The 27,896-nt window shown below is 42.6% G+C and overlaps 1 protein-coding gene across 2 annotated transcripts in view; it reads left to right on the forward strand.

Moving 5' to 3' along the window:
* The first annotated feature begins 22,639 nt into the window (after positions 1–22,639).
* Positions 22,640–27,896, forward strand: part of LOC136874711 (cubilin) — a 107,998-nt gene continuing 102,741 nt past the window's right edge. For both annotated transcript variants that reach the window (XM_067148360.1, XM_067148361.1), the window contains exon 1: positions 22,640–22,716. In XM_067148360.1, coding sequence (XP_067004461.1) covers positions 22,650–22,716 — 67 coding nt within the window. In that variant the 5' untranslated portion in view covers positions 22,640–22,649. The remainder of the gene's footprint in view (positions 22,717–27,896) is intronic.

The following is a 27,896-nucleotide window of genomic DNA, read 5'->3' on the forward strand; positions in this document are numbered from 1 at the left end:
CTTCTACTAAGTGAACCTCGTATCGCTCTACGTTAGCGAAATACACACCACAAACTTCACATAAAGCAGATGTTATGCTAGGGTGTTTTGATTTTATATGGCGCATAAAGTTATCTCGCCTTGCGAACGTAACGTTGCACTGCCCGCAGGAAAACGTATCAGACGCATCACGATGTTTCGATTTTACATGACGTGTGAGGATGTCACGTCTTCTGAACGTTTCGTTACACTGCGAGCAGGGAAACATCTGAAAAGGGAACAACCAATAGAGATTAGCCTAAAGTTGCGATGTTCAACCTATAAAGGTCGGACATGACTGTGAGTTTGAAATTATACGATTAACCTCTTCTATGGCATGCGGATTAAAGAAAATACTGTAACTATTTATCAATAGACTAAAGTTACTATGTTTGGAAGAAACCAAGTTTCAACCTATAGAGGTCGTACATGGCTGTAAGTTTGAAATTATAAGATTAACCTCTTCTAAAGCATATGGATTGAAGAGAATAACTATTTATCATTAGACTAAAGTTACGATGTTCAGAAGAAACCAAGTTTCAACGTATAGAGGTTAGACATTGCTGTAAGTTTGAAATTATAAGATTAACCTCGTCTATAGCATGAGGATTGAAGAGAACAACTATTTTTCAATAGACTAAAGTTACGATGTTCGGAAGAAACCAAGTTTGAACCTGTACAGGTCAGACATTGCTGTGAGTTTGAAATTATAAGATTAACATCTTCTATGACATGCAGATTAAAGAAAATAACTATTTATCAATAGACTAAAGTTACGATGTTCAGAAGAAACCAAGTTTCAACCTATAGAGGCCGGACATTGCTGTAAGTTTGAAATTATAAGATTAACCTCGTCTATAGCATGAGGGTTGAAGAGAACAACTATTTATCAATAGACTAAAGTTACGATGTTCGGAAGAAACCAAGTTTGAACCTGTACAGGTCAGACATTGCTGTGAGTTTGAAATTATAAGATTAACATCTTCTATGACATGCAGATTAAAGAAAATAACTATTTATCAATAGACTAAAGTTACGATGTTCAGAAGAAACCAAGTTTCAACCTATTGAGGTTAGGCATTGCTGTAAGTTTGAAATTATAAGATTAACCTCTTCTACAGCATGTGGATTGAAGAGAATAACTATTTATCAATAGACTAAAGTTGCTATGTTCGGAAGAAACCAAGTTTGAACCTGTACAGGTCAGACATGGCTGTGAGTTTGAAATTATAAGATTAACATCTTCTATGACATGCAGATTAAAGAGAATAACTATTTATCAATAGACTAAAGTTACGATGTTCAGAAGAAACCAAGTTTCAACCTATAGAGGTCAGACATGGCTGTAAGTTTGAAATTATAAGATTAACCTCTTCTACAGCATGTAGATTGAAGAGAATAACTATTTACCAATAGACTAAAAATACGATGTTCGGAAGAAGCCAAGTTTCAACCTATAGAGGTCAGACATGGCTGTAAGTTTGAAATTATAAGATTAACCTTTTCTACAGCATGTAGATTGAAGAGAATAACTATTTATCAATAGACTAAAGTTACGATGTTCGGAAGAAACCAAGTTTCAACCTATAGAGGTCGGACATGGCTGTGAGTTTGAAATTATAAGATTAACCTCGTCTATAGCATGAGGATTGAAGAGAACAACTATTTATGATTAGACTAAAGTTGTGATGTTCGGAAGAAACCAAGTTTCAACCTATAGAGGTCAGACATACCTTAAAATCTTCGCGCTGCAAACTGTTACTCGGATGAATAAAATGCGTGCGTTCAAGCCTGAAACTCGAATGATAATATTCTGGTCGTACCTAAAAAGAAGAAACATATATGAATGTAGTGTAGGGTACGTCAGCTAGCCTAGCTATCTTTACAACTCAAAGTTCGAAACATACCTTAAAAATGCACGTGCTGCAGACTGTTACTCGGATGAATAAAATGCGTACTTTCAAGCCTGTAACTCGAATGATAATATTCTAGTCGTACCTAAAAAAGAAGAAACATATATGAATGTAGTGTAGGGTACGTCAGCTAGCCTAGCTATCTTTACAACTCAAAGTTCGAAACATACCTTAAAAATGCACGTGCTGTAGACTGTTACTCGGAAAAATAAAATGCGTACTTTCAAGACTGTAATTCGAACGGTACCTAAAAAAGAAAAGAAAATATATGAATGTAGATGTTTATTACCTAGCGTAGAAGTTGCTTTGCAAACAGTAACTAACAGTTCAGGCTTACCTTAAGTTGAAGGCTGAAGAATAATATTCACAGCAGACAGTACTTAGACGGGAGATGTGCACGTAATAAACACACACAAAGAACTGTGAGCGCTTCACGCAGACTGCAGCGAGTAAATATGCTGCTTGTTACCAAGCGGATATCAAGAATTGCAGACGTTTGCAGTACAGTCGGAACGAAATGTTTATGCAACAAGAGCTCTCCTGAGGGTCTTACGCTGCGTTCTGCAGGCTGACGTATTTAAGCCGGGATCGAACCTGCTGTTGATGCCGAGGTGTCAGAATTTAAGAGTTCTGCAGCGGATCGAGCCTTAGAAAGTTAGCGCGCGATTGCAATGTTTAGGGAAAAAACTAAGTTTCAACATATAGAGGTCAGACATGGTTGTAAGTTTCAAGTTACAAGATTTACCTCTACCATGTCTACACCTTCTAATTCTAGAGTGCTAAAAAACCAAAGCGCGAGTCAGCTAGCCTAGAGTTGCGATGTTTAGAAGAAACCAAGTTTTAACCTATAGAGGACGGGCATAGTTGTGAGTTTCCTCTCCTACAGCATGCGGATTGAAGAGAACAACTATTCATCAATAGAAATTAGCTAAATGTTGCGATGTTCGGATGAAACCCAGTTTCAACCTGTAGAAGTCGGACATGGTTGTAAGTTTGAAATTACAAGATTAACCTCTACCATGTCTACGCCTTCTAATCCTAGAGTGCTAAAAAACCAAAGCGCGAGTCAGCTAGCCTAGAGTTGCGATGTTTAGAAGAAACCAAGTTTTAACCTATAGAGGACGGACATAGTTGTGAGTTTCCTCTCCTACAGCATGCGGATTGAAGAGAACAACTATTCATCAATAGAAATTAGCTAAATGTTACGATGTTCGGAAGAAACCCAGTTTCAACCTATAGAAGTCGGACATAGTTGTAAGTTTGAAATTACAAGATTAACCTCTACCATGTCTACACCTTCTAATCCTAGAGTGCTAAAAACCAAAGCGCGAGTCAGCTAGCCTAGAGTTGCGATGTTTAGAAGAAACCAAGTTTCAACCTATAGAGGACGGACATAGTTGTGAGTTTCCTCTCCTACAGCATGCGGATTGAAGAGAACAACTATTCATCAATAGAAATTAGCTAAATGTTACGATGTTCGGAAGAAACCCAGTTTCAACCTATAGAAGTCGGACATGGTTGTAAGTTTGAAATTACAAGATTACCCTCTACCATGTCTACACCTTCTAATCCTAGAGTGCTAAAAACCAAAGCGCGAGTCAGCTAGCCTAGAGTTGCGATGTTTAGAAGAAACCAAGTTTTAACCTATAGAGGACGGACATAGTTGTGAGTTTCCTCTCCTACAGCATGCGGATTGAAGAGAACAACTATTCATCAATAGAAATTAGCTAAATGTTACGATGTTCGGAAGAAACCCAGTTTCAACCTATAGAAGTCGGACATGGTTGTAAGTTTGAAATTACAAGATTAACCTCTACCATGTCTACACCTTCTAATCCTAGAGTGCTAAAAACCAAAGCGCGAGTCAGCTAGCCTAGAGTTGCGATGTTTAGAAGAAACCAAGTTTCAACCTATAGAGGACGGACATAGTTGTGAGTTTCCTCTCCTACAGCATGCGGATTGAAGAGAACAACTATTCATCAATAGAAATTAGCTAAATGTTACAATGTTCGGAAGAAACCAAGTTTCAACCGACAGAGGTCAGACATTGTCGTGAGTTTTACTAAGCTAAGCCTACATCCACAGTACCCCCCCCCCCTACCTGTTAGCAACAACACGAAACGCTGAGGTACCGAAATATACAAGTTCTACAAGCAGACGTATTTGTACTACGATTAAACGGGAAGGTATGAGCTCAGCTCGACAAGCTGCTAATAATTTTAATGCGAACTGTACGCGTGCAGTGGACTTCGTACTCCGCTGAGGCAAACACATTCCAGGTAGGAGCTGGCTAGCCGGATGCAGCTTGCGCGCGCGCGTGTGTGTAGGCATGCTTCAAAAACACATCCCAGATATTTTTTCTCGTTCTAGAGTCTGCTTATTCTAAATCCGGTGCTAGTACATAGCTACTCGTAAGGCATAACACCTGAAATGCACTAGGAAGCAGCTAGCTGCTGCTCTCCTCCTGTTTTACAACTGGTCGCCCCTTCCTAACATGAGATTCTAAATTGTAAGAACCTATTTTACGGCCAGATGCCCTTCCTGACGCAAGAATCTGGGTTTTTTTTACAGCTAAAAATTTAAATCACAGTTTCTTGAACTATTGTTTTACCGCTAGATGCTCATCCTAGCGGTGAAAGACCAGGATTTAGCCAGTTACCCTTCCTGATGTAACAAGGCTAGGATTTAATTTTTTTAGACTGCACTTGGCTAGAAATAGCCACACGAAATTATTATATAGAAAGAGAATTGCCGGCTCCTACGGTTTGGTTTACTGTGCTTGCCTCTCACCCGGCAGTCTCGGGTTCGATTCTCTTGGGATTAAAAATATGTTTTACAGCCGAGTGCCCCCTCCTGACGCAAGAGTTTAAATAGCAAGAATCTGTTTTACAGCCGATTGCCCTTCCTGACGCTGAAAGACCAGGATTTAGCCAGTTACCCTTCCTGATGTAACAAGACTAGGATTTATTTTTAGACTGCACTTGGCTAGAAATAGCCACACGAAATTATTATATAGAAAAAGAATTGCCGGCTCCTACGGTTTGGTTTAGTGTGCTTGCCTCTCACCCGGCAGTCTCGGGTTCGATTCTCTTAGAACGAAGGTGTACCCCAAACACATCAATCAATGTTCTGATCATATGTTGTTTCGAGTACAGTGTTCGATTACACTCTTAATCACTTCTTTTGTAATATAATCTTCAAGTATTCGATAAAGCTATGCCTTAACAGAGCAGGGAAAAGGAGGTTATAACAATCGCTATCTTACGCAAGCCGTTCAGAACTGTAGTCTTGTTTTCTTTTAGAACAAAGGTATTCTTTGACATGTTCTTTTTAAATTGTCCGCTACAACGATCAAGAGCGCAGCACGGTGCTCTCAGATGGCGGATGTGGAATTTGCCGCCACCACATGTCAAAGAATAAAGATGCCAACACGATGCTCTCTTGGCAGCTTTTCAAATTGTCCGCCACCACAGAGTGCAGCGCGGCGCTCTGTAGATTAAAGATGGCGAATGCGGAATTTGTCACCTCCACATAGAGTGCGGCACTGCGCTCTCTTGATTAAAGATGGGGATGACAGCTGACGGAATTGCCCGCAAGAGTGCGGTACGGTGCTCTGTAGTTTAATGATGGCGGATGACAGCTGACGAAATTGCTCGCAAGAGTGCGGCACGGTGCTCTGTAGTTTAAAGATGGCGGATGTCAGCTGACGCAAGAGGGCAGCAGTGTGTTCTGTGGTTTAAAGATGGCGGATGACAGCTGACGAAATCGCCCGCATGATAGCAGCACGGTGCTCTGTTGATTAAAGATGGCGGATGACAGCTGTCAGAAAAGCACGTGGCTTTGTTTCCAAACAAGAGCATAAAGAATTTTTCAAATTGCCGCCACTACATTTCAAAGGTATCTAACTAAAGAGTGCAGCACTGAGGTTTGCAATGCAAGATAGCGGATGACAGCTGTGACGTAAAAATTACCCGCCACCACATTTCAAAGGTAAGTAGCTAAAGAGGGCAGCACTGTGCTCTATGGATTAAAGATGGCGGATGGCAGCTGTCAGAAAAGCACGTGGATTTGTTTATCTCGCGCTAGTGAGGTTAAGTTGGTAGCACTAAGGTTTAGGCCCGCCAAGATGGCAGCACTGCCGATGACAGGTGACGAATTTGCAGCTACTGCGATAAAGAGGGCAGCACGGTGCTTTCTGGATTAAAGATGGCGGATGACAGCTGTCAAAAAACACGTGGATTTGTTTACAAACTCAAAACTCGCGCTAGTGAGGTTAAGTTGGTACTACTGAGGTTTAGGCCCGTCAAGATGGCAGCACTGAGGTTAGCGATGCGTTGTTGTCTGTCAAAAAGCACGTGGCTGTCAAAAAGCACGTGGATTTGTTTACAAATTCAAATCTCGCGCTAGTTAGGTTAAGTTGGTACCACTGAGGTTTAGGCCCGTCAAGATGGCAGCAGTGAGGTTAGCGATGCGTTGTTGTTGATGACAGCTGTCAAAAAGCACGTGGCTTTGTTTACCAATTCAAATTTCCCGCGGGAGGCGGAGGAGGCCTCTGGGAAGGCCCCTCGGGAGGCGGAGGCAGAGGAGGCCTCTGGGAGGGCCTCCCGTGAGGCGGAGGCGGAGGGGCCCCTGGGAGCCCTGAGGCGGAGGCGGCCGCAGAACCCGCCTATTATACTACTGAAGGACCTGCTAAATTTTTGGAATCACAAGATAACCCAATATTTATTTATTTAACATTCAAAATAAACGCTAAAGGAAATAATACATACTTAATGTATATAAGCTATCCAACAAGAAATTGAAGCACTGCACTGTTACGCAAACTAATTTGTAAGTGCATCACGATGTTATTCACAAGTTTGACGGAACATAAGATTTATAACTAGACGCTGCACTGTTAAATGCCACACTTCACACTGGTTAACAAACGAGTAACGGAGTTGGGTGTGGGCTCATTCAAGAATGTGACTGTGAACACTATACGACTACGAGATCCACAGCTGATAAGTTTTACCGGGGGAGTTGGCCGTGCGGTTAGGAACGCGCTGCTCTGAGCTTGCATCCGGGAAATAGTGGGTTCGAATCTCACTGTCGGCAGCCCTGAAGATGGTTTTCCGTGGTTTCCCATTTTCACACCAGGAAAATGCTGGGACTGTACCTTAATTAAGGTCACGGCCGCTTCCTTCCAACTACTAGCCCTTTCCTATCCCATTGTCGCCATAAGACCTATCTGTGTCGGTGCGACGTTAAGCGACTAGCAAAAAAAGTTTGAAGTAGGGTAATCCCGGCCGCAGAGTAAGCCAGAAAAATCGCACATGTCAGGCTATTCAGGTGCTTCATTTTTGTTGATTGGTTGATCTAAATCCAGCTCAAAGGTGAATCGAAACATTCAAAGCTTGGGAGTCCCCTGGAGAAATGTCATACATGTCCAGGAAATGAGGTACGTCCAAACAGGAGAAACCCTTATCCCGTTTCTCTACGGGGTCGGGTATGAGGTGAGGTGGATCTGTCGTGTCGGGTTTTTATGACCGGATACACTTCCTGACGTCAACCTCACCAGAGGACTTAATGAGATGAAATGAATGACGTGATATATGATAATAGGAAGTGATAGGGTGAAACCCGGTGCCGGCACGTAGCCTACTCCTGTCGAATAGCACCATGGGTTCTGCTCAAGGCTTAACGTCTCCATTCGACGTACGAATCACCATCAACAGCGTCATATGTCCTCAGTACATATGAGCACTGCGGAGAGGTTTGGAATTTAATCTAGGCTAATGGCACCTCCTCCCCTGCCTTACCGGCCAACATTCTGATGGTGAAATTTTTTTCGACCAACGGGACTCGAACCGGCTAACCACGGTGTCAGACCGTTGAGACTTCAACGCCACCAGGCGGGCTACACCATACATAGAGAGTTGAAAACCGTAATTGTACGGTTGGCAACGCTGCTCACAACACATGCTAGAAGTGCGATTACTATCTGATGGCACAAACCTGTGCGGAGCCCCGAGCTTGGAGGGGAAAGTAGGAGAAGGAAGGTAGTGGAAGGGGTAACTACTACTGAGCTATTGGTAGCAAAATGTCACCCTGACGCAGTTGCCAGAAGACGATGTGAACACTGCGATAGCAACTCCCTTCTCAGTCATGCTGCAACACATCGACTTGTCCGCTTACAGAACGCATTTAGTGCGCAACTAATGTTTTGTGCCATCCAATACAAATCACACTTCTACACGCTGCTGCGCTAGCATCCGCTACTAAATTACTCGTCGCGTAAGGCTATACATTAAAAGGCAAGTATCGCCGCCATATTCTCTTTGTTTAACGGCTCATTACTGCCGCCAACTTGACTAGTTAAATATTGAAATCACGAGACATAACCATCAGCAAACTATCCTAAGTGTTCCCTTACCCAAGTAAATGATCAATCAAGATATTCATAATTAAGTCTATTTTCAAGCTCAGTGAGTAATTAAATGCATACTCTCTTTTCTTTTTGTGCTATTTGCTTTACGTCGCACCGACGCAGATATGTCTTATGGCGCCGATGGGATAGAAAAGGCCTAGGAATGTCAAGGCAGCGGCCGTTGCTTAATTAAGGTACAGCCCCAGCATTTGCCTGGTGTGAAAATGGGAAACCACGGAAAACTATCTTCAGGGCTGCGACAGTGGGGTTCGAACTCAGTATCTCCCGGATGCAAGCTCACAGCTGCGCGCTACTAACCGCACGGCGAACTCGCCCGGTCATACTCTCTCTTAACCTCCGTACAAATAATACTACGAACACCAGGTGTTCAGTTCTTCGTCCACTGGGCCTGACGGTCTTGGTTCTTAGGAAACCTCCACCAGTCCATTTCTTAAAATCAATGACACTCTCTTTCCATGAAAAAATAAACATGCGTGTCTACGTTTGATACGTAGTAGCCTACGAGAAGAAAAACTTACCGATGAAAAGCAGTGCCGGGTTTTCTCTTCCTGTCACTTCTATTGTTGCACCCACAGGAACAACAAAGACCGATGATAAACAACGGCTACATTAGGCAACTTGTCACAGGTAACTTACTGGGTGAATACAAACTTATGACTAGCAAGTAGCCGGCCGTGGTGCCGAACAACATGGCTGCCGCTTTCAAGGAGTGGTTCCGTTTGACCTGACTAAGGGCCACTCCATTACTCTTCTCACCTCCCTGGTTTCGTGCGACAGTACGTGGTGCCATTTTTCACTCATGGCACGTGTGTCTACGAACTGTCTGCGTGATGTTGAGGTACTCCCGTGGCCAGCAAGTTCCCCAGGTCTCTCCCCGATAGAACAAATGTGGGATCAGCTCGGACGTCAACTCAGTCCCAATGGCAGTACGTATCCATGATATCTACGGACTAGTTACGCCAGTTATGGGTCAGTTTGTCTCAGGAGAGGATACAACGGCTTCATGACACTCTTCCCAACCGAATCAGTGCATGCATCCCGGCCAGAGGGTGTCGAACGTCATACTGATCGTACTGCCAAGTTCTTTGTAAATTTCACTCGATTTTATAATCACTGAAATAAACATCACAAACCCCCTTAAATCATGACGTTTCGTTTCGTTTCCTCCCCCGTTCTCGGTGCTTCCATGTTTTTGTCAGGCAATGTAAATAACATCGTGCTCAGCAACGGATCAGTACGCATAGTACAGAACGTTGTAATTGTATTCATGCATTCGTTTTGTTTAACATTTCTTTTATAGTTTTATATGATTTAATTTGTGAATTTTAACATTTGTAATCCACACAGTAGTCTTAAAACACTGTTTTTTCTGATTTTATGTTTGTAGATATTCCTACATTCTCGAGCGGCTGTACGCCCTGTCGTAGGCCCCTGCGGTATTTCTCGTGTCTACAAGCAGTGGTGTACTACACGTGGCCACGAAACACGACGTCAGAATTGTGGTCGGAAGAAGATCCTGACTGAGAGGGACCGGAGACGCATTTCACGGCTTGTGAATCGAAATCGTTTCCAAACATAAGTCCATGTCATTTTCAATTTTCGTTGTAAGAAATAAGGTCCACCTCTGTGATGTAAAGGTTAGTGTGATTAGCTGCCACCCCCGGAGGCCCCGGTTCGATTCCCGGCTCTGCCACGAAATTTGAAAAGTGATATGAAGGCTGGAGCGGGGTCCACTCAGCCTCGGGAGGTCAACTGAGTACAGGGGGGTTCGATTCCCTCCTCAGCCATCCTCGAAGTGGTTTTCCATGGTTTCCCACTTCTCCTCCAGGCAAATGCCGGGATGGTACCTAACTTAAGGCCACGGCCGGTTCCTTCTCTCTTCCTTGTCTATCCCTCCCAATCTTCCCATCCCCTTAAAAGGCCCCTGTTCAGCATAGCAGGTGAGGCCGCCTGGGCGAGGTACTGGTCAGCATCCCCAGTTGTATCCCCCAACCCAACGTCTCACGCTCCAGGACACTGCCCTTGAGTTGGTAGAGGTGGGATCCCTCGCTGAGTCCGAGGGAAAAGCCAACCCTGGAGGGTAAGCGGATTAAGAAAGAAAGAAAGAAGTTATTTATGTTCATTGCAGTTTATGTATTTTGATCGGATACAATAAATATATTAATTTGTAATATATAATCAATTACATTTTTCACTATTCATTTTAACATTTCTATGTATATAAAAATGAATGTTGTTTGTACGTATGTATGTCTCGAATGGACTCAAAAACTACTGGAGCGATCTGGCTGAAAATTTCACAATTTGTTCTTATTACTCCTGGGACGATTTAGGAAGTTGTTTGAACGAAATCTAATGGGTAGTTCGCCATAGGGGGTGAGAAGGGTGAAAAAATGAAAATAGGGGAAGGTAAGTAAACCGCATGACAAGTCTGATCAGTGGGTTGCCTAACCAACAGTTTGTGAAGATAAAACTTTTATTATTCTTCTTCCATAAACAGTACCGTACATAAAAATTAAAAGTCCAAGTTCAGTCCCCATTGCACAGGGGGGGGGGGGAGGGAGAAGGAGTGAAGAAAGAAAATATCGAAAATGACAGAGATTACGGGTGAAAATGTGTGTATGTTTTATGTTTCAGCATAGCTCTCAAGCCAAGTAGACACACATACCGGTATAACTTAATATCTGGAAAAATTACTGTGGGGGCAAGAAACCCCTAACCCCCCTAAAGGAAGGAAGGTAAAAATCCGAAAAATGACCGATATTAGTGGCGAGTTCATAGTCTTTGCGGTAGCTGAGATGAACCGTGACACTCTGGATGCCGTTTGAGCCAAAGTTCATTCCCAATCGGGATGGGGGTTAGAAGGGGTGAAAGGAATGTCCAAAATGCCGAGATCATGGATGTACGTGTGCATATTCCAGTATAGCTCTCCACCAAACATGATACTCATATGGCTTACTGTTTGAGAAAGAAAACTGTAGGGTAAGACGAGCGGGGGTGGAAAGGGGGTGAAATATTAAAGTAATGGAAAACGACCAAAATTAATAATATTAATAAATATGGTTTTTATTTTGCATTTAATTAAATTTAATTTAGAAACATCTAACACGGTTGAATTAATAAACGCGGGCGATGCCGTGGGAAAATGCTAGTATAATATAATAATAATGTTATTTGCTGTACGTCCCAATAACTACTTTTACGGTTTTCGGAGACGCCGAGGTGCCGGAATTTAGTCCCGCAAAATATCTTCTACGTGCCTGTAAATCTACCGACACGAGGCTGACGTATTTGAACACCTTCAAATACCACCGGACTGGGCCAGGATCAAACCTGCCAAGTTGGAGTCAGAAGGCCAGCGCCTCAACCGTCTGAGCCACTCAGCCCGGCTCTAATATAGTACGGAGTTGAGGTGGATAATCTGTGGCTTGTGGTGTAATGATTTCTCCAGGGGCGACAAATTTTCTGTCCAGTGAGCTTATATAAGAAAACATAAAGGTCCAACAATACTGCCCTGGAGACCCACCTCTTAATTCTTACACGATCAACCAACCAACTCCATGGCGCTACAGCACTTGAAGGACCTTGGCCTACCAAGCGACCGCTGCTCAGCCCGGGGTGTCGTGTGGTCAGCACGACGAATTCTCTCAGCCGTTATTCTTGGCTTTCCAAACCGGGGCCGCCATCTCACCGTCAGATAGCTCCTCAATTCTAATCACGTAGGCTGGGTGGACTTCGAACCAGTCGTCATATCCAGGTAAAAATCCCTCACGTGACTGGGAATCGAACCCGGGGCCTCCAGGTAAAAGGCGAGCACGCTACCCCTACACCGCGGGGCCGGCCGCTACACGATCTTCTTCTTCTATGTGCCCTGCCTAGTCCACCGGACGTTGGCGATCAATGTGGAGAGTGCTTTTCTGTCTTCAGCAACACGGTACAGTTCTTCGGTGCTTTTTATGCCTGCCCAGTCTTCAATATTCTTAAGGCATGTTGTTTTCCTTCTGCCTACTGCTCGGCGCCCTTCAATTTTGCCTTTCAAAATTAGATGTAAAACTGCGTATTTTTCACGACGCAAAACATGCCCTAGGTATGCATTTTTTTTTTGCATTTGATGGTGGTTACCAGTTCTTTCTTTTTTAATTTTGCTCTCTGTAATACTTGTTCATTGGAGGCATGGACAATCCAATCCAAAGTTCTAAGGCTTCCAGTCTTTTGATGGTGGCCTGTTTTAACGTCCAAGCTTCAACCGCATATAGGAGAGTAGACAAAATATAACATTTCTCCATACGCTGCCGAAGTTTTAAATTTAATGCATCATCACACAACAATGTTTTCATCTTCCTGAACGTTGATCTTGCAATTTCTATTCGGCTCTTAATTTCTAGGTCTGGGTTCAAATCATCCGTTATCCACCAACCAAGATATTTAAGTTTATTTCATCATCATCATCATCTGTTTACCCTCCAGGTTCGGTTTTTCCCTCGGACTTAGCGAGGGATCCCACCTCTACCGCCTCAAGGGCAGTGTCCTGGAGCTTCAGACTCTTGGTCGGGGGATACAACTGGGGAGTATGACCAGTACCTCGCCCAGGCGGCCTCACCTGCTATGCTGAACAGGGGCCTTGTGAAGGGAAGGGAAGATTGGAAGGGATAGGCAAGGAAGAGGGAAGGAAGCGGCCGTGGCCTTAAGTTGGGTACCATCCCGGCATTCGCCTGGAGGAGAAGTGGGAAACCACGGAAAACCACTTCCAGAATGGCTGAGGTGGGAATCGAACCCACCTCTACTCAGTTGACCTCCCGAGGCTGAGTGGACCCCGTTCCAGCCCTCGTACCACTTTTCAAATTTCGTGGCAGAGCCGGGAATCGAACCCGGACCTCCGGGGGTGGCAGCTAATCACGCTAACCACTACACCACAGAGGCGGACTAAGTTTATTTACTTGCTGAATATGTTGGTCTTTAAGTTTCAGAGTAGCATTATTTCTTCCTCTGCTGAAAACCATTAGTTTTTTTTAGGTAATTTTCCGGAGTTATAGATGTTATTAAAAAGGTCCTCTATCTTATTAATTTGTTCTTCATTGATAAGTTTCATAACTTCAGCTGGAATTTCATCTGGGCCTAAAGCTTTCCTATCTTTTAATTGAACGGGTGAGTTGGCCGTGTGGTTAGGGGCGCGCAGCTGTGAGCTCGCATTCGAGAGATAGTGGGTTCGAGCCCCACTGCCGGCAGCCCTGAAGATGGTTTCCGTGGTTTCCCATTTTCACACCAGGCAAATGCTGGGGCTGTACCTTAATTAAGGCCATGGCCGCTTCCTTTCCTGTCCCATCGTCGCCATAAAATCTATTTGTGTCGGTGCGACGTAAAGCAACTAGCAAAAAAAAAAAAAAAAAAAAAAAGTCAAGATGATTAATTATAATAGGTTTCCTTGAATTATCTTCTAGAACAAGAGACATCTTTCTTCTGAAAGTTCCAGTTACTTCTTTTTATAATTTTGTACATATTGAAGGGATCATATTTTTCTTCCAAATTTTTAATGTTTCTGCATTTTTCAATCATCCAATTTTGTTTTGCCTTCCTAATTTCTCTTCTAATTTGACCATGTATCTGACGGTATTGAGCCTTATTGTTCTTAGCTTTTCTGCGTTCTTCCATTAAGTCCAAAATATCATCCGTTATCCACTTCTTAGAGCCTCCGTGGCTCAGACGGCAGCGCGTCGGCCTCTCACCGCTGGATACCGTGGTTCAAATCCCGGTCACTCCATGTGAGATTTGTGCTGGACAAAGCGGAGGCAGGACAGGTTTTTCTCCGGGTACTCCGGTTTTCCCTGTCATCTTTCATTCCAGCAACACTCTCCATTATCATTTCATAGCATTTATCGCTCACTAATACATCACCTTGGGAGTGGCGACCTCATTGTAATAACAGCCTATATATGTTTCATTGATCACATCCCTGACGCGGTCAATGACCCGAAAACAGGTTGTAGGTTTTCATTTCATTTTCATTTTCATCCACTTCTTCTTTTTTGTCTTTTTATCAGACTACAAGTATTTCTTGTTTACTTTCTGTATAGCTTCTTTTAGTTCCTCCCAGTGGTTTTCCACCTGTTAACTATTCAGTGACCGAGCTTGATAGTTGCAATCGCTTAAGTGCGGCCAGTATCCAGTATTCGGGAGATAGTGGGTTCGAACCCCACTGTCGGCAGCCCTGAAATGGTTTTCTGTGGTTTCCCATTTTCACACCAGGCAAATGCTGGGGATGTACCTTAATTAAGGCCACGACCTATTCTTTCCCACTCCTACCCCTTTCCTGTCCCATCGTCGCCATAAGACCAATCTGTGTCGGTGCGACGTAAAGCAACTAGCAAAAAGAAAAGAAAAAAAAAGAAAAAAACTATTCAGTGATACTTGCCTTAGCTCTTCATTAATTACTTTTGCAACTTCTTGTTTTATTTCACTGTTTACCAATTTTCTTTGGTCAATTCAGTTGGAATGTTTTATTTTCTGTAAAATTTTCAATTTTCGTTGTACATCAGCAACTAGTGGATTATGATCAGAACCTATATCTGCTCCTGTGTATGTTTCTGAAGCTCTTATTTGTGAGGATGTAATCAATTTGGTTCCTGATAGGAACATGATGTTCACCGTCACTAGATGAAACCCAAGTGTATAATCGACGATCAGGAAGTTGATACCAGGTGTTTGTAATAACCATTTCATTTTCTTGACGAAATTCGTATAACCTATCTCTGCGTTTATTGTATTCTCCGAGTCCCCAATTTCCTGGCCGGCCTTTGCCGATCTTAGTATTGAAATCTCCCATTATTATGGTTATGCTATCATTGTTTGTTGATTCCAGAATGTTTTGCAAGCTTTCATAGACTCTTTCCACCTCAGCGTCAAACTTTTTATCTGCTGTTGGAGCATTTACTTGTATTGTATTGATCTTGAAAGGTTGTCCATGTAGTTGTAAAAGCATGAGTCTTGTCTGATATTGGGGCAAAATTGGTGAAATATTTCACGAATTCTGATTTTACAAATACTGCTACACCTTTTCTGTGACTTCTATCAGTTTCAGGACTGCCAGAATAGTATAGATTTCCATCTTCTCTTTGACAGGCACCTTTATCTGTCCATCTCAGTTCACTTATCTCAAGGATAGACATTTTTAACCTCCTCATTTCTTTAACCATTTTATCAAGTTTGCCAGCCATGAACAAAATCCTTACATTCCATGTTGCTAATCTTGTGTTGGACTTCATTACATTGAGCCAGGAAATTCTTCGCACCCCCTGCCCATTAAAGGGCTGGCTGGGACTAGGGGCCATTATTTCATTAACTCTCTCCATAATGATATCCTGGGGAAAAATATACCAGAGTGGTTTTCCGTTGCCTTCTCTGGTTACTATTCAGCCGCCACTAACGTGGGAAACAAACGCTGTTGGTAGCCGCCGTTAACATGGGATACAACCGCTACCGAATGGGATACAGTGGCATTTCCTCCACTGAGGGACCATTACCCACCTAAAGGAGCTCATCCACCCTAAGATTTTGGCCCCTTTAGGGTGTTAGGTTATTTCCCGCCGCCTAACTCTCGGCGTTGGGACGATGGCTGTACGGTCTACTCCATTACCGCAGCAGGATAACCTGGCCGGACAGTACATTACACGATCACCTAGTCTAATTCTCTGAATTCTGTTTTCGAGAAATTTAGCCACCCATTCAACAACTCTTTTGTCTAGCCCTCATTTTCGACAGTAGTCTTCCATGGTCTACCCTATCAAAGGCCTTGGGTAAATCAATAGTGACGAAATCCATTTGACCTCCTGTATCAAAAATATGTGCCATATCTTCTGGTACCCTACAAGTTGTGCTTCGCTGGAATAAACTTTCCTAAACCCCAACTGCCTTCTATCAAACCAGTTACTGTAGTGTACCGCTCGATGGCTAAATGGTTAGCGTACTGGCCTTTGGTCACAGGGCTCCCGGGTTCGATTCCCGGCAGGGTTGGGAATTTTAATCTTAATTGGTTAATTTTGCTGGCACGGGGGCTGGGTATCTTTGTCGTCTCCATCATCATTTCATCCTCATCACGACGCGCATCAATTCAAAACACCTGCATCTGGCGAGCCGAAATTGTCCTCGGACAATCTTGGTGCTAAAAGAAGCCATACGCCATTTCATTTACTGTGGTAACAGTAGGAAGTCAGATTCGGAATAATGTAATCCTATAAGCTTACTGTTGATAATAGCCGCAAGACCTACAGTTTTACTTGGAATCCACACTTTCAAAAATCCCACGCTGGCCGGGTTTCGAATGGCGCCACTTTGGTGATAGGCCAGAGAGCACCGAGCTCGTTAGCTGCAGTCGCGTAAGTGCGGCCAGTATCCTGTATTTGGGAGATAGTGGGTTCGAACCCCACTGTCGGCACCCCTGAAGATGGTTTTCCATGGTTTCCCATTTTCATACCAGGCAAGCTGTACCTTAATTAAGGCCACGGCCACTTCCTTCCCTTTCCTATCGCACCGTCACCTGCCTGTGTCGGTGCGACGTAAAACGACTTTTAAAGAAAAAGGCCAGAGTGCATGCCACTCCACTATCACGCTCCTTCACTTTGAAATATAGTGATCGTATCAAATGAATCCAAGCCTCCGTGGCTCAGGCGGCAGCGCGCCGGCCTCTCACCGCTAGGTTCCGTGGTTCAAATCCCGGTCACTCCATGTGAGATTTGAGCTGGACAAAGTGGACGGGGCACAAGTTATTCTCCGGGTACTCCGGTTTTCCCGGCCACATTTCATTTCAGCAACACTGTCCAATAGCATTTCATTTCATTAATCATTGCCCCAGGAGTGTGACAAGTTTCGGCAGCCGGCACAGTTCCTATCATCGTTGCTAAATGGGGGCTTCATTCATTACATTCCTGACCTGGTCAAATGACTGGAACAGGCTGTGGATTTTCATTTTTTTCATCAGTTGAATCATGCACACACACTCTCTCACACGCATATGCAGGCAATGCGGCATCTACGGAGCGAGTTCTCTAGGCGGTTTATAGTGGGTTCGAGCCCCACTGCCGGCAGGCGTAAATATGGTTTTTCATGGTTTCCCATTTTCACACCAGGCTTCCTTTCCTGTCCTATCCCATGGTCGCCGTAAGACCTGCCTGTGTGGGTGCGATGTCAAATAAATAACAAAGCGATCTGAGGTCTACTCAGCATCTCATAGAAACAGGCCATGAATTGTGGAGGTTGTTGACAACCAAGGAAGTGGAGTAAGCAGGTCAGTAACGGTAGCGATCGTGTTTACTCTGTTAGCACCTCCAGTGGACTGAGTCAGTGTGACAAGCTCTCGGGGCCTTGTATCACATCATTCTAACTGCCCTCACTGCGGCACACATTGCCAATGTTTATGTCAAATATACTGTATTTGTACTGACGTAACCTACTGGACCATCTAATAGGCCATACTTAGACATCATTATTTATTGAAGAAAATGATAGAGGACGACCAAGATTAGAGAACACGAACCAGCCTTCAGATCCAGATAAAAATCCCTGACCTGGCCGGGAATCGAACCCAGGACCTCGGGGGTAAGAGGCAGGCACGCTATCCCTCTAGTAACAGACAACAAATCCTGATATGGATATTCGAATGCGTCTTGAATAAAATGGGGAACCGGAAGAAGAATCTTTCAATGTCCCCTGTGTATGAACCGTATGAAAGAATAAATCTAGCGCAAATTAGCGCTACCCCCAACATTGTTATAACCAATTTTGCAAGCAATAATGACCGAAATGTTGTTTGCCACATCTGCAAAATTTTTAATAAATCCCCTCACTATCTGCAGAAGACTTAACGTGTTCTTCTGTACCAGCAAATACCCTATGTACACACTTCCATATTCCCCTGTACTAAACTGAGATACATGATGACAGTGGCACACCTGGCGGCCCGACCTTGTAAAACAGGCGGCAAATTTGAAGCTACAAAAGTAGCGTGTTAAAATGGATTATTAACGAAACTAAATAATGCTTTTTGCTTTGTTCTACTACGAAAGTTGAATGTTAATATAGATAGAAATAATGAAACTCAATAATGGTTTCGTTTTATCCTAATACTTGGCTGAATGGTCAGCGTGAAGTCTTCGGCTCAGAGGGTCCCGGATTCGATTTCCGGCCGGATCGGAGATTTGAATCGCGTCTGGTTAATTCTTCTGGCTCGGGGACTGCGTTTTTATATTTGTTCCAACACTTTTCTCTTCATATTCAGACAACATAAATCCTATAATCAATGATTTTCACAAGTTTGTGAGTCCAGACTCTTTTCTCGATGTTTCTCAAACTAAAAGGTAAATAATATAATTTCACAAAACACAATGTTTATTTCCAGTTCTCCGTCCCACCACCGGCGACAAAATGAATACATACATAAAACATTTTACTTTTTCTTTTCAGAATGTGACTTAAATGGAGATAGTGATGTTTCTGGGGGAATGATGATTCACATACTAATGTTAACCCTTTATAGGGCAAAAGACTGGGGGTATAAAAAAAATATATTTTATGGTTAATTTGTACATGAAATATATGTAAGACTATGGATGTACAACTAGTTTATGGATTTGCACCTTATTTCATAAAATATGGGGTGGGAAATTATTATCCCACTGACCGTTCCAGATAGGTAATTTTTGTGTGTGGGCAGTGGGATAATAATTTCCCACCTAAAAATATTTATGATAATGCGCTCATTACTTATTAATTACTTTATGGACATCAATATAATACAATAACATTGCATACTACATGGCCTATGGATTAAAAAATGATAATGAAATCTCTCAAACCTAATTTACTTTGGTTGTAGAAAAATTTGAAAATACTGTCTATGATTTGTGAAATGGTTCAAAGCATGATTTACATAATGCAACATTACATTTCATGTTACTCCTTTTACTCGATACTACACGGTGCAAAGCGACGATATGTTTTTATTAGCTCAGGTAGATGGCTGCCGATATCTGATAATCTCACCATATTTTCGATCGTTGCTTGTCCATCAGACCTGTTTCTCTTCCTTCCACGCCCGTTCACTGGGGAATAGCCAGAGCGTTTCTTGCTCGAAAATGACTGTATAAGTTCATTTACTAGTTGTGACCTTAACTTCAGGTGTGACGTATCTTTTTTCTTCTCTTTCATTTCCGCTTTGTACACTATGTATGAATTGACAATCATAATGTCCAGGAAGTAATAAAAATCTTTAGCCACCATCTTCTTGACTTCTTGACCTGCCAATAAAAGATAACATGAACCTATAAGACACTATGTATAGGAATTCCAATCATAATAGGTTGCGTGGGTTGAACAATGTTTTCTCTTACCAGAGTACTGGACACGATCTTCAGCATCAGTTTTTCCACCTTCCTCCGAGTCCACAGCTTGTTCTTCCAATATTTCATCCAGCCAGACTTCAATCTTTGCTTCCATATTCAGAGCAGTAGTAATCAGCCTACAAATAGTTCTAATATAATACTGTATTAAAATTATTATTATTATTATTATTATTATTATTATTATTATTATTATTATTATTATTATTATTATTACCAAGCTACTATTAGAGGAAACATGCTTTACCTATGTTTATGATTTGAAACCACTTATTAGAAGAACTAAATAACACAAATACAGTCCAAGCAAAATTAGGCGTAGATCTTGCATAAAATTCAAGTACTGACTAAGTGCAAATGACAATAACATCTTTGTCTGTCATAATAAGGGGAAACTTAAAACAGTTTTAGAATAAGGAATTGTAGTAAGTTTGAAAAATATGTAAATAATTTTGAAATAGCATCTAACTAAGTTGCAGAGAAATTATGAAATTATCATTGATTCTGTCAGTAGTATTCCGAATGACACAACGGATGGATCATTATGATATTCGTGGCACAAATAGATTTGCTCCTTGAATAAAACATGATAAACTGTATCTCTGAAGTATATACTAACCTTTAGAAATCTTCTGCCTTGAGTATTCCACACCTTCTTCCTACAAACACCGTTTCACTGCAGCTGAACACAAAGTGACTGCCACTGTACACGCGCTAGGAACCACTGGGATATATACTTCCCACCTAGTGATTTAGGTCGCAGTAGCGATCAGGTTATTAAGTTTGAAATGAAACTGTGCAGCCCTCTTACATTAGCAAGTGGAACTGCAATCTCTGAAACAACTGGGAAGATAATCTCCCTAAACCCGTTATGCATATACGAGGTGGGAAGATAATATCCCAAAGACCTATAAAGAGTTAATACATCTGTGAGACCTGGAGCATCTGGTACATTGCCTCGTAAGCATTCAGAGAGAACACGATTGGATGAAATCAACACAGTTTTGACCGAAATCCGAAATGTAACCAACGAACTGCAACCAAAAGAAGCAGATGAATTTGAAGTATTTGATATACATGTTGCTAATCAATTACGACGATTGTCTTTGGAACAAGCCGTACTTCCTCAAGAACGATTTCAATCCGTCCGAACGCAATGCCGAATTCAGGACATCAGAATTGGGAATATACGATGGCCAACAACTACAAGTATAGTGTCCCCTAATTCTCCCCAACCTGAATTTCAAGTTCCAACTCCTCACAGCCCAATAGAATCAAACTCCCTAGAGAGCAACGTACTACATCAAGTGACATAACACACCTCTGTCGCCCCACAAGCACCAATTTCAAAAGCAGAACCTGCTATTCCGACACCACCTGCCCGTAGCAGTTCACGACTGTCGACTGGAAACAACAACACCTACTGCGAACATCAACGTTTGAAAGGCCGTGTACGTCTACCGGAAAAACAATTCCACCATAAAGCAACATTCTAGAAGCTGCTTATGAACTATCCTGTAATGAAACTAATGATTAAAATGGAAGAACAATTTTTAAGTATACTGTAGGCCTGTTTTATTAATAACTGCTGCACACTGATTTCAATAGCTGATTATTAGAAATATAATTATATAAAAATGGCATACCTTAATGTGTTCTTTCAATCCCTTTCAAACTTCAGGTATTATTTTTGATATACTTGGTTTTGACGTTCTAAATGTATTTTGTAACCACCTAAAACTGACACCTGTTGATAAGTATGTTACAGGTAATTCGTAGTTTTTCTATGGCGGGTATTGCTTCTCTCATTAATGTATCGTTACGTTGAATCATAGGTGAGACCTTCCTCAGAAGGTCTTCAAAACATTCTGTTGACGTCCTCATTTTATATTCTTGAGGATCTTCTTCCAATTCTTTTAATAATAAAACAGATGACCCTAATGAAGATCTGCGTGACAACCACAGTCTCTTCTTATTTTTAGTTATATTGTCTTCAGCTATTGTATATCCAACACTTCTTCGTACAAGATATGTATCAATTTTCTTAATTTTCCTTGGAGAGCAGGGGTCGTGGATCCATTTGGACGATGGAAAGCGGACGACTAGATATTGTCCTGTCCTGCGCAAGAGAACTGTTCACGGAGCACAGGACAATACAGTATTGTCCTGTCTTGCGTACTGTCCTCGTGTAAACTCGGCTTTATTATCGTTTGCATGCGCGAGTTTCTTGCTGCATTGCAGCCAGAAGGGGGTACGCTGTGTATTGATGCGACTGTTTGGGCACCCTTTACTGTGACATGTGTGTTTCATTTGGTCTGAATTGGTAATCATATATTCCTGCTATGATGAACTACCTGTCACATCGCTTGTGAATAAAATGACTTTGTCCTTGAGGATGTTTTTTTTTTTTTTTCGGCAGTGTATTTAAATAAATTAATGGAAAGACTTGGGTGACAGATAACAGGGTTTTTAAAACAAATAATTCCTAGTTTTAGGTGGCTAAAATGGAATACAAATTTCATTTTTCTCTCTAATAGCCGCCAATGATGAACAACAGTAAAGCATCGTGTTTTAATCAATGCAAGCAGAGGAAAATAAAATACGGGAAGCACGAGGATTTGGAGGAGATTTTGGTTGAATGGCTTCATCAGTCGCAGAAATCAACAATACCTAAAAGGGAAGGCGTGGGTAAGTGTACGCAAACTGAACATTAGAAGTGGTTGGTTGACATGTTATGTAGACTCGGTCCCGGAATCCCTTGAAAAGCGGTTCACTGTGGACTTGTGACAGATTGTTTTGACGCCCATGTAAGATAACTGTGAAGACGTACGTGCTAATGAGACAGATGAACGGTAACGGTTTTAAATCAGAGCTCAGTGCGGTACCAGAATGCTGCGGTGGATGGTCGTGGTGGTCGCTGTGCTCGGCTCTGTCGGCCTGGCCGAATACTACGGCTCCTCCGCTAAATGTAAGTACATACATCATTCTCTGACGAAGGAAACTAAAAACTTGTTGGGAAATCTGGATAATCGGAAACAATCAACGTACAGGCTAATGGGCTATAGACGATAGGTACAGACAAGTTGAGAAACTTCGGAAAACCATCTTCAGGGCTACCGATGTTGAAATTCGAGCTAAACTCATCTTAACAAATTGAGGCACACTGTTGAGTTTACTATTATTATTAGTAGTACTACACGGATAAAACAATTTATACTGATGCTTTCACGGTCCGAAATGTAGACATAATAATAAGCTTTTGGGCTTATGTCGTGTCACGAAAACAAGGTGAAATTGTTTGCGTTTTGCAGAAAACTTTGTTCTGCGTCTTCAGAAGAAAATCTGGTCTGTTCGCGGTCCTTGTGATGGCAAATGTTCCTCTGTAAATTTCCCTTGGATCAGTAGCCGAAAACATGGTCCAGGGCCTCGGGTTCTTCGCGTTCTGGGTGGTGACACAGAATGGTAGTTAGTGGGATGTAAAAATATTATTATTATTATTATTATTATTATTATTATTATTATTATTATTATTGAACAATGTTCGTAGAGGGTTTTCGGAGACGCCGAGGTGTCGAAATTTTGTACAGCAGGAGTTCTTTTACGTGCCAGTAAATACTCTGACACGGGACTGATGTATTTGAGTACCTTCAATTACCACCGGACTGAGCCAAGATCGAGCCTGCCAAGTTGGGGTCAGAAGGCCAGCGCCTCAACCGCCTGAGCTACTCAACCTGGTATTATTATTATTATTATTATTATTATTATTATTATTATTATTATTATTATTATTATTATTATTATTATTATTATTATTATTATTATATGGCAACTGCAGAAAATCATCTTGGTGGCTGTCGACAGGGAAATTCGTACCGAATATCTCAGCGCACTGCCATCTCGCTCGATGAACGTCATGAAATGCAGTTGGGAGGACGGCAGTTCAAACTACTGCGATCGAGACTCTACTCAACTAATCTCTGTCGATGGGGGCGGCGGAACATGAGCACGGTATTATTTGCCTGTTGTAAGAGGTGATTAAGAGTGCTGTCAACTTGGGAGCGACGGTTCTCTAACTAAGTCTGACATTGTAGCCAGGCTGCCATTCCATTTGCCTTGGTCAACTCGTATCATCTTGCCACCCCAACGACATTAGGTTTGTAAGGTCTAGCGGGTTTTAATTTTTACATAAATGTCTTATGGCTGGGGAGTCATCCGAAAGTTTGTGTAAAGTGACGTGACAAAATGTGTGACGGAAGTGTAACCGTAGCAACCGTGCAGGCAGTGATGTAAGGTATGGATGGATGGTCAGTCAATGTTACCTAGCAACCGTGCAGGCAGTGATGTAAGGTATGGTTGGATAGTCAGTCAATGATACCTGGCAACCGTGCAGGCAGTGATGTAAGGTATGGTTGGATAGTCAGTCAATGTTACCTGGCAACCGTGCAGGCAGTGATGTAAGGTATGGATGGATAGTCAGACAATGTTACGTAGCAACCGTGCAGGCTGTGATGTAAGGTATGGATGGACGGTCAGACAATGTTACCTAGCAACCGTGCAGGCTGTGATGTAAGGTATGGATGGACGGTCAGACAATGTTACCTAGCAACCGTGCAGGCTGTGATGTAAGGTATGGATGGATAGTCAGACAATGTTACGTAGCAACCGTGCAGGCTGTGATGTAAGGTATGGATGGACGGTCAGACAATGTTACCTAGCAACCGTGCAGGCTGTGATGTAAGGTATGGGTGGATGGTCAGACAATGTTACCTAGCAACCGGGCAGGCTGTGATGTAAGGTATGGATGGATAGTCAGACAATGTTACGTAGCAACCGTGCAGGCTGTGATGTAAGGTATGGATGGACGGTCAGACAATGTTACGTAGCAACCGTGCAGGCTGTGATGTAAGGTATGGGTGGATGGTCAGACAATGTTACCTAGCAACCGTGCAGGCTGTGATGTAAGGTATGGGTGGATGGTCAGACAATGTTACCTAGCAACTGTGTAGACAGTGATGTAAGGTATGGATGGATGGTCGGACAATGTTACCTAGTAACCGTGCAGGCTGTGATGTAAGGTATGGATGAATGGTCAGACAGTGTTTACCTAACAACCGTGCAGGCAGTGATGTAAGATACGGATGGATGGTCAGACAATGTTTACCTAACAACCGTGCAGGCAGTGATGTAATGTATGGATGGATAGTCAGTCAATGTTACTTGGCAACCGTGCAGGCTGTGATGTACGGTGACATATTTGCTGTCCATACTTTTCTTTATAATACGAGATTGTAGGGCGATAAATGCTCTTCTTCTCTAAATCCACTTCTTCCGGTTGACCGGAATGCGATTCAAATCGCACAGTTGGGTCAATGATCAATCCGTTCTCGCTTTCCGTTTATTAGTCTGGTGCTTCCATTTGACGCCAATCCATACACTTCCTCGTGGACCATTCAGTCTCGTTCTTTGAGGGCTCCGGCCATCATGCGTAGAATCAGTGGGGTCGACTATTCCTTAAAGCATCTTCGAACGGGCAAGTGCTGGGGGCTGTACTTTATTTAAGGCCACAGCCGAAAACTTTCAGTGTGTTAGTGCGACGTTAAACCACTAGCAAAACATAATAACAAGAACAGTTGGAAAGATAAAACGCCAGACACAAGTGTTGAAACTACGTCTGAATTATCTGCTGAGTAGAGTGCAGCCGGGAAGGCGGTGCGGTTTGAGGAGGGTTGCGTAGTAACATTCGCGCGCTTTGTAGTATGACGTGTTTTCCGCTGAGCCAATAGAATCATTTCAGTAAGTTACCTGTTTGTGCGGGTCACGTGTGAATGTTTCGAGTTTAATTTGTAAGAAACAAAATCAACGAATTTAGGGAATTATTTGCTTGTGTAAGATGGATCCAGGAAGAGCAGACAGACAAGTATTGCATGACAGGCCAGGGAAATAGTATTTAGAGTGTATTTATATTTTGTAAGCATGCAGCAGTCCGCCTCTGTTGTGTAGTGGTTAGTGTGATTAGCTTCCACCCCCGGAGGCCCGGGTTCGATTCCTGGTTCTGCCACGAAATTTGAAAAGTGGTACGAGGGCTGGATCGGGGTCCACTCAGCCTCGGGAGGTCAACTGAGTAGAGGTGGGTTCGATTCCCACCTCAACCATCCTGGAAGTGGTTTTCCGTGGTTTCCCACTTCTCCTCCAGGCAAATGCCGGGATGATACCTAACTTAAGGCCACGGCCACTTCCTTCCCTCTTCCTTGTCTATCCCTTCCCATCTTCCTATCCCCCCGCAAGGCCCTTGTTCAGCACAGGAGGTGAGGCAGCCTGGGCGAGGTACTGGTCATCCTCCCCAGTTGTATCCCGAGACCAGGAGGCTGAAGCTCCAGGACACTGCCCTTGAGGCGGTAGAGGTGGGATCCCTCGCTGACTCCGAGGGAAAAACCAACCCTAGAGAGTAAGCAGATTAAGAAAGAAAGAAAGAAAGAAAGAAAGAAAGAAAGAAAGAAAGAAAGCATGCAGCAGCAGGCGTTCAGAGGCGGGGAAGGTGAGGAACGCGATGTTGCCACGCCTCAGAAGAAGACAGCACTCGCGTGTGGTATCGGCCTGCGAACAGTACAAGCTACGGAAATAAAAATAATGCAGTGTTCAGGTCGCCAGGGAAGATCCCGAAGAGAAAGAAGCCAGTGACGGACCTCGATGGTTTCAAAAAAATGTTCTGCGTACAACAATATTTGGTATGTATAAAAACGGCGAATATCCTACGGCATTGAAAGTGGCCCGAAAAATGAAGGCAGCAATGGGATTTAAAGGCAGTAAAGATTAGAATCTTTAGTGCAGATTCTGAAAAAAAAAAAATGGGTTTCTTCTTTAAGAAATGCAATGACGGGAGGAAATTCCTGATGGAAAGGGTTGACATTGTTGCAGCTGGAATAACCTTCTTGATAACAATTCATAAAATAAAAGAAGCCGTCTCGTCTTAGACGAGACGTGGGTGAATCAGAATCACACCAAAAGTGCCCGTTGGAAAATGAGTAATGGTTCTGGAGGATTGAGGGTACCCGTTGGTAAGGGGGGACGCCTCATTGTGCGCCATGCCGGTTCATCTGCTACTGGATTAATCCCGCAGTGCAAATTAGTATTCCGCTCTAAATCCATGACAACAAATTCAGACTACCATAAAGATATGAACTATTCACTTTTTAAGAAATGGTTTGTGGAAAAATTATTGTCTAACATACCACCCTATTCCACATTAGTAATGGACAATACCAGTATTCATTCATTTCAACTCGACCGAGCTCTATGCACCAATACCCACTGTCTTGGCTTTCGAGGCGCAATATTCCTCACACTTCTTCCCAGACAAGAGAAGAATTACTCGCTGTGGTAAAATTATTTAAATCAAAGACAATATCGTATAAAACAGAGAGCATTGCCAAACAACATGGCTATCAAGTAGTTCGCCCACCACCACCACTGCCATTATAAACCAACTGAGCTAATTTGGGCCCAAATGAAAAGATATGTTGCCCACAAAAGCAGCACGCACTTTTAAAATCGCCGACGTTGAGACACTGACAAATGAGGCTATTGCAAGCATATCAACTGAGGCATGGGAAAAATGTGTACGGCACGCGAAGGAATTACAAGAGGAAGATTATGAGCGAGAGATTCCTAGGGATGATGTTTTGGAGTCCTTCATTATCAATCTTCAAGATAGTGACGAAGAAAGGGGAAGTGAAGACGAAGATGACGGAGAAGAAAATCTTGGCGGTATCTCTCCTTCGAATTAATGCTCAGGTAATTTTGTATTTATTAATTTCATTTCTTATGGTTTAATTTTGTTTTAATATTTACTGTTGTTTTCAATCTGTGTTTATCGTTAGCTTTTTTCATATTTTCATATTATAAAATTAAAACTTTAAAGCTTCTCAATTTCAATACGGTATACGGCTCGCGCAAGTGTATTTAGTACATTGGTTTCATAATTTCATATTTATTAATTTCTACACGACTTTCCTCAACACTTTCTCGGTGTTGGATGTTAAGAATTCATTTGGACTTACAGGAAACTTTAGAGCCCCCGAAAAATATAGATCATAGCTTTGGAACTCAAGATATAACTGATGAAAAAATGTTTACACTTTCGTGCTGTTA

This window comes from Anabrus simplex, chromosome 5 (genome assembly GCF_040414725.1).
Source record: "Anabrus simplex isolate iqAnaSimp1 chromosome 5, ASM4041472v1, whole genome shotgun sequence".
NCBI classification, from domain to species: domain Eukaryota; kingdom Metazoa; phylum Arthropoda; class Insecta; order Orthoptera; family Tettigoniidae; genus Anabrus; species Anabrus simplex.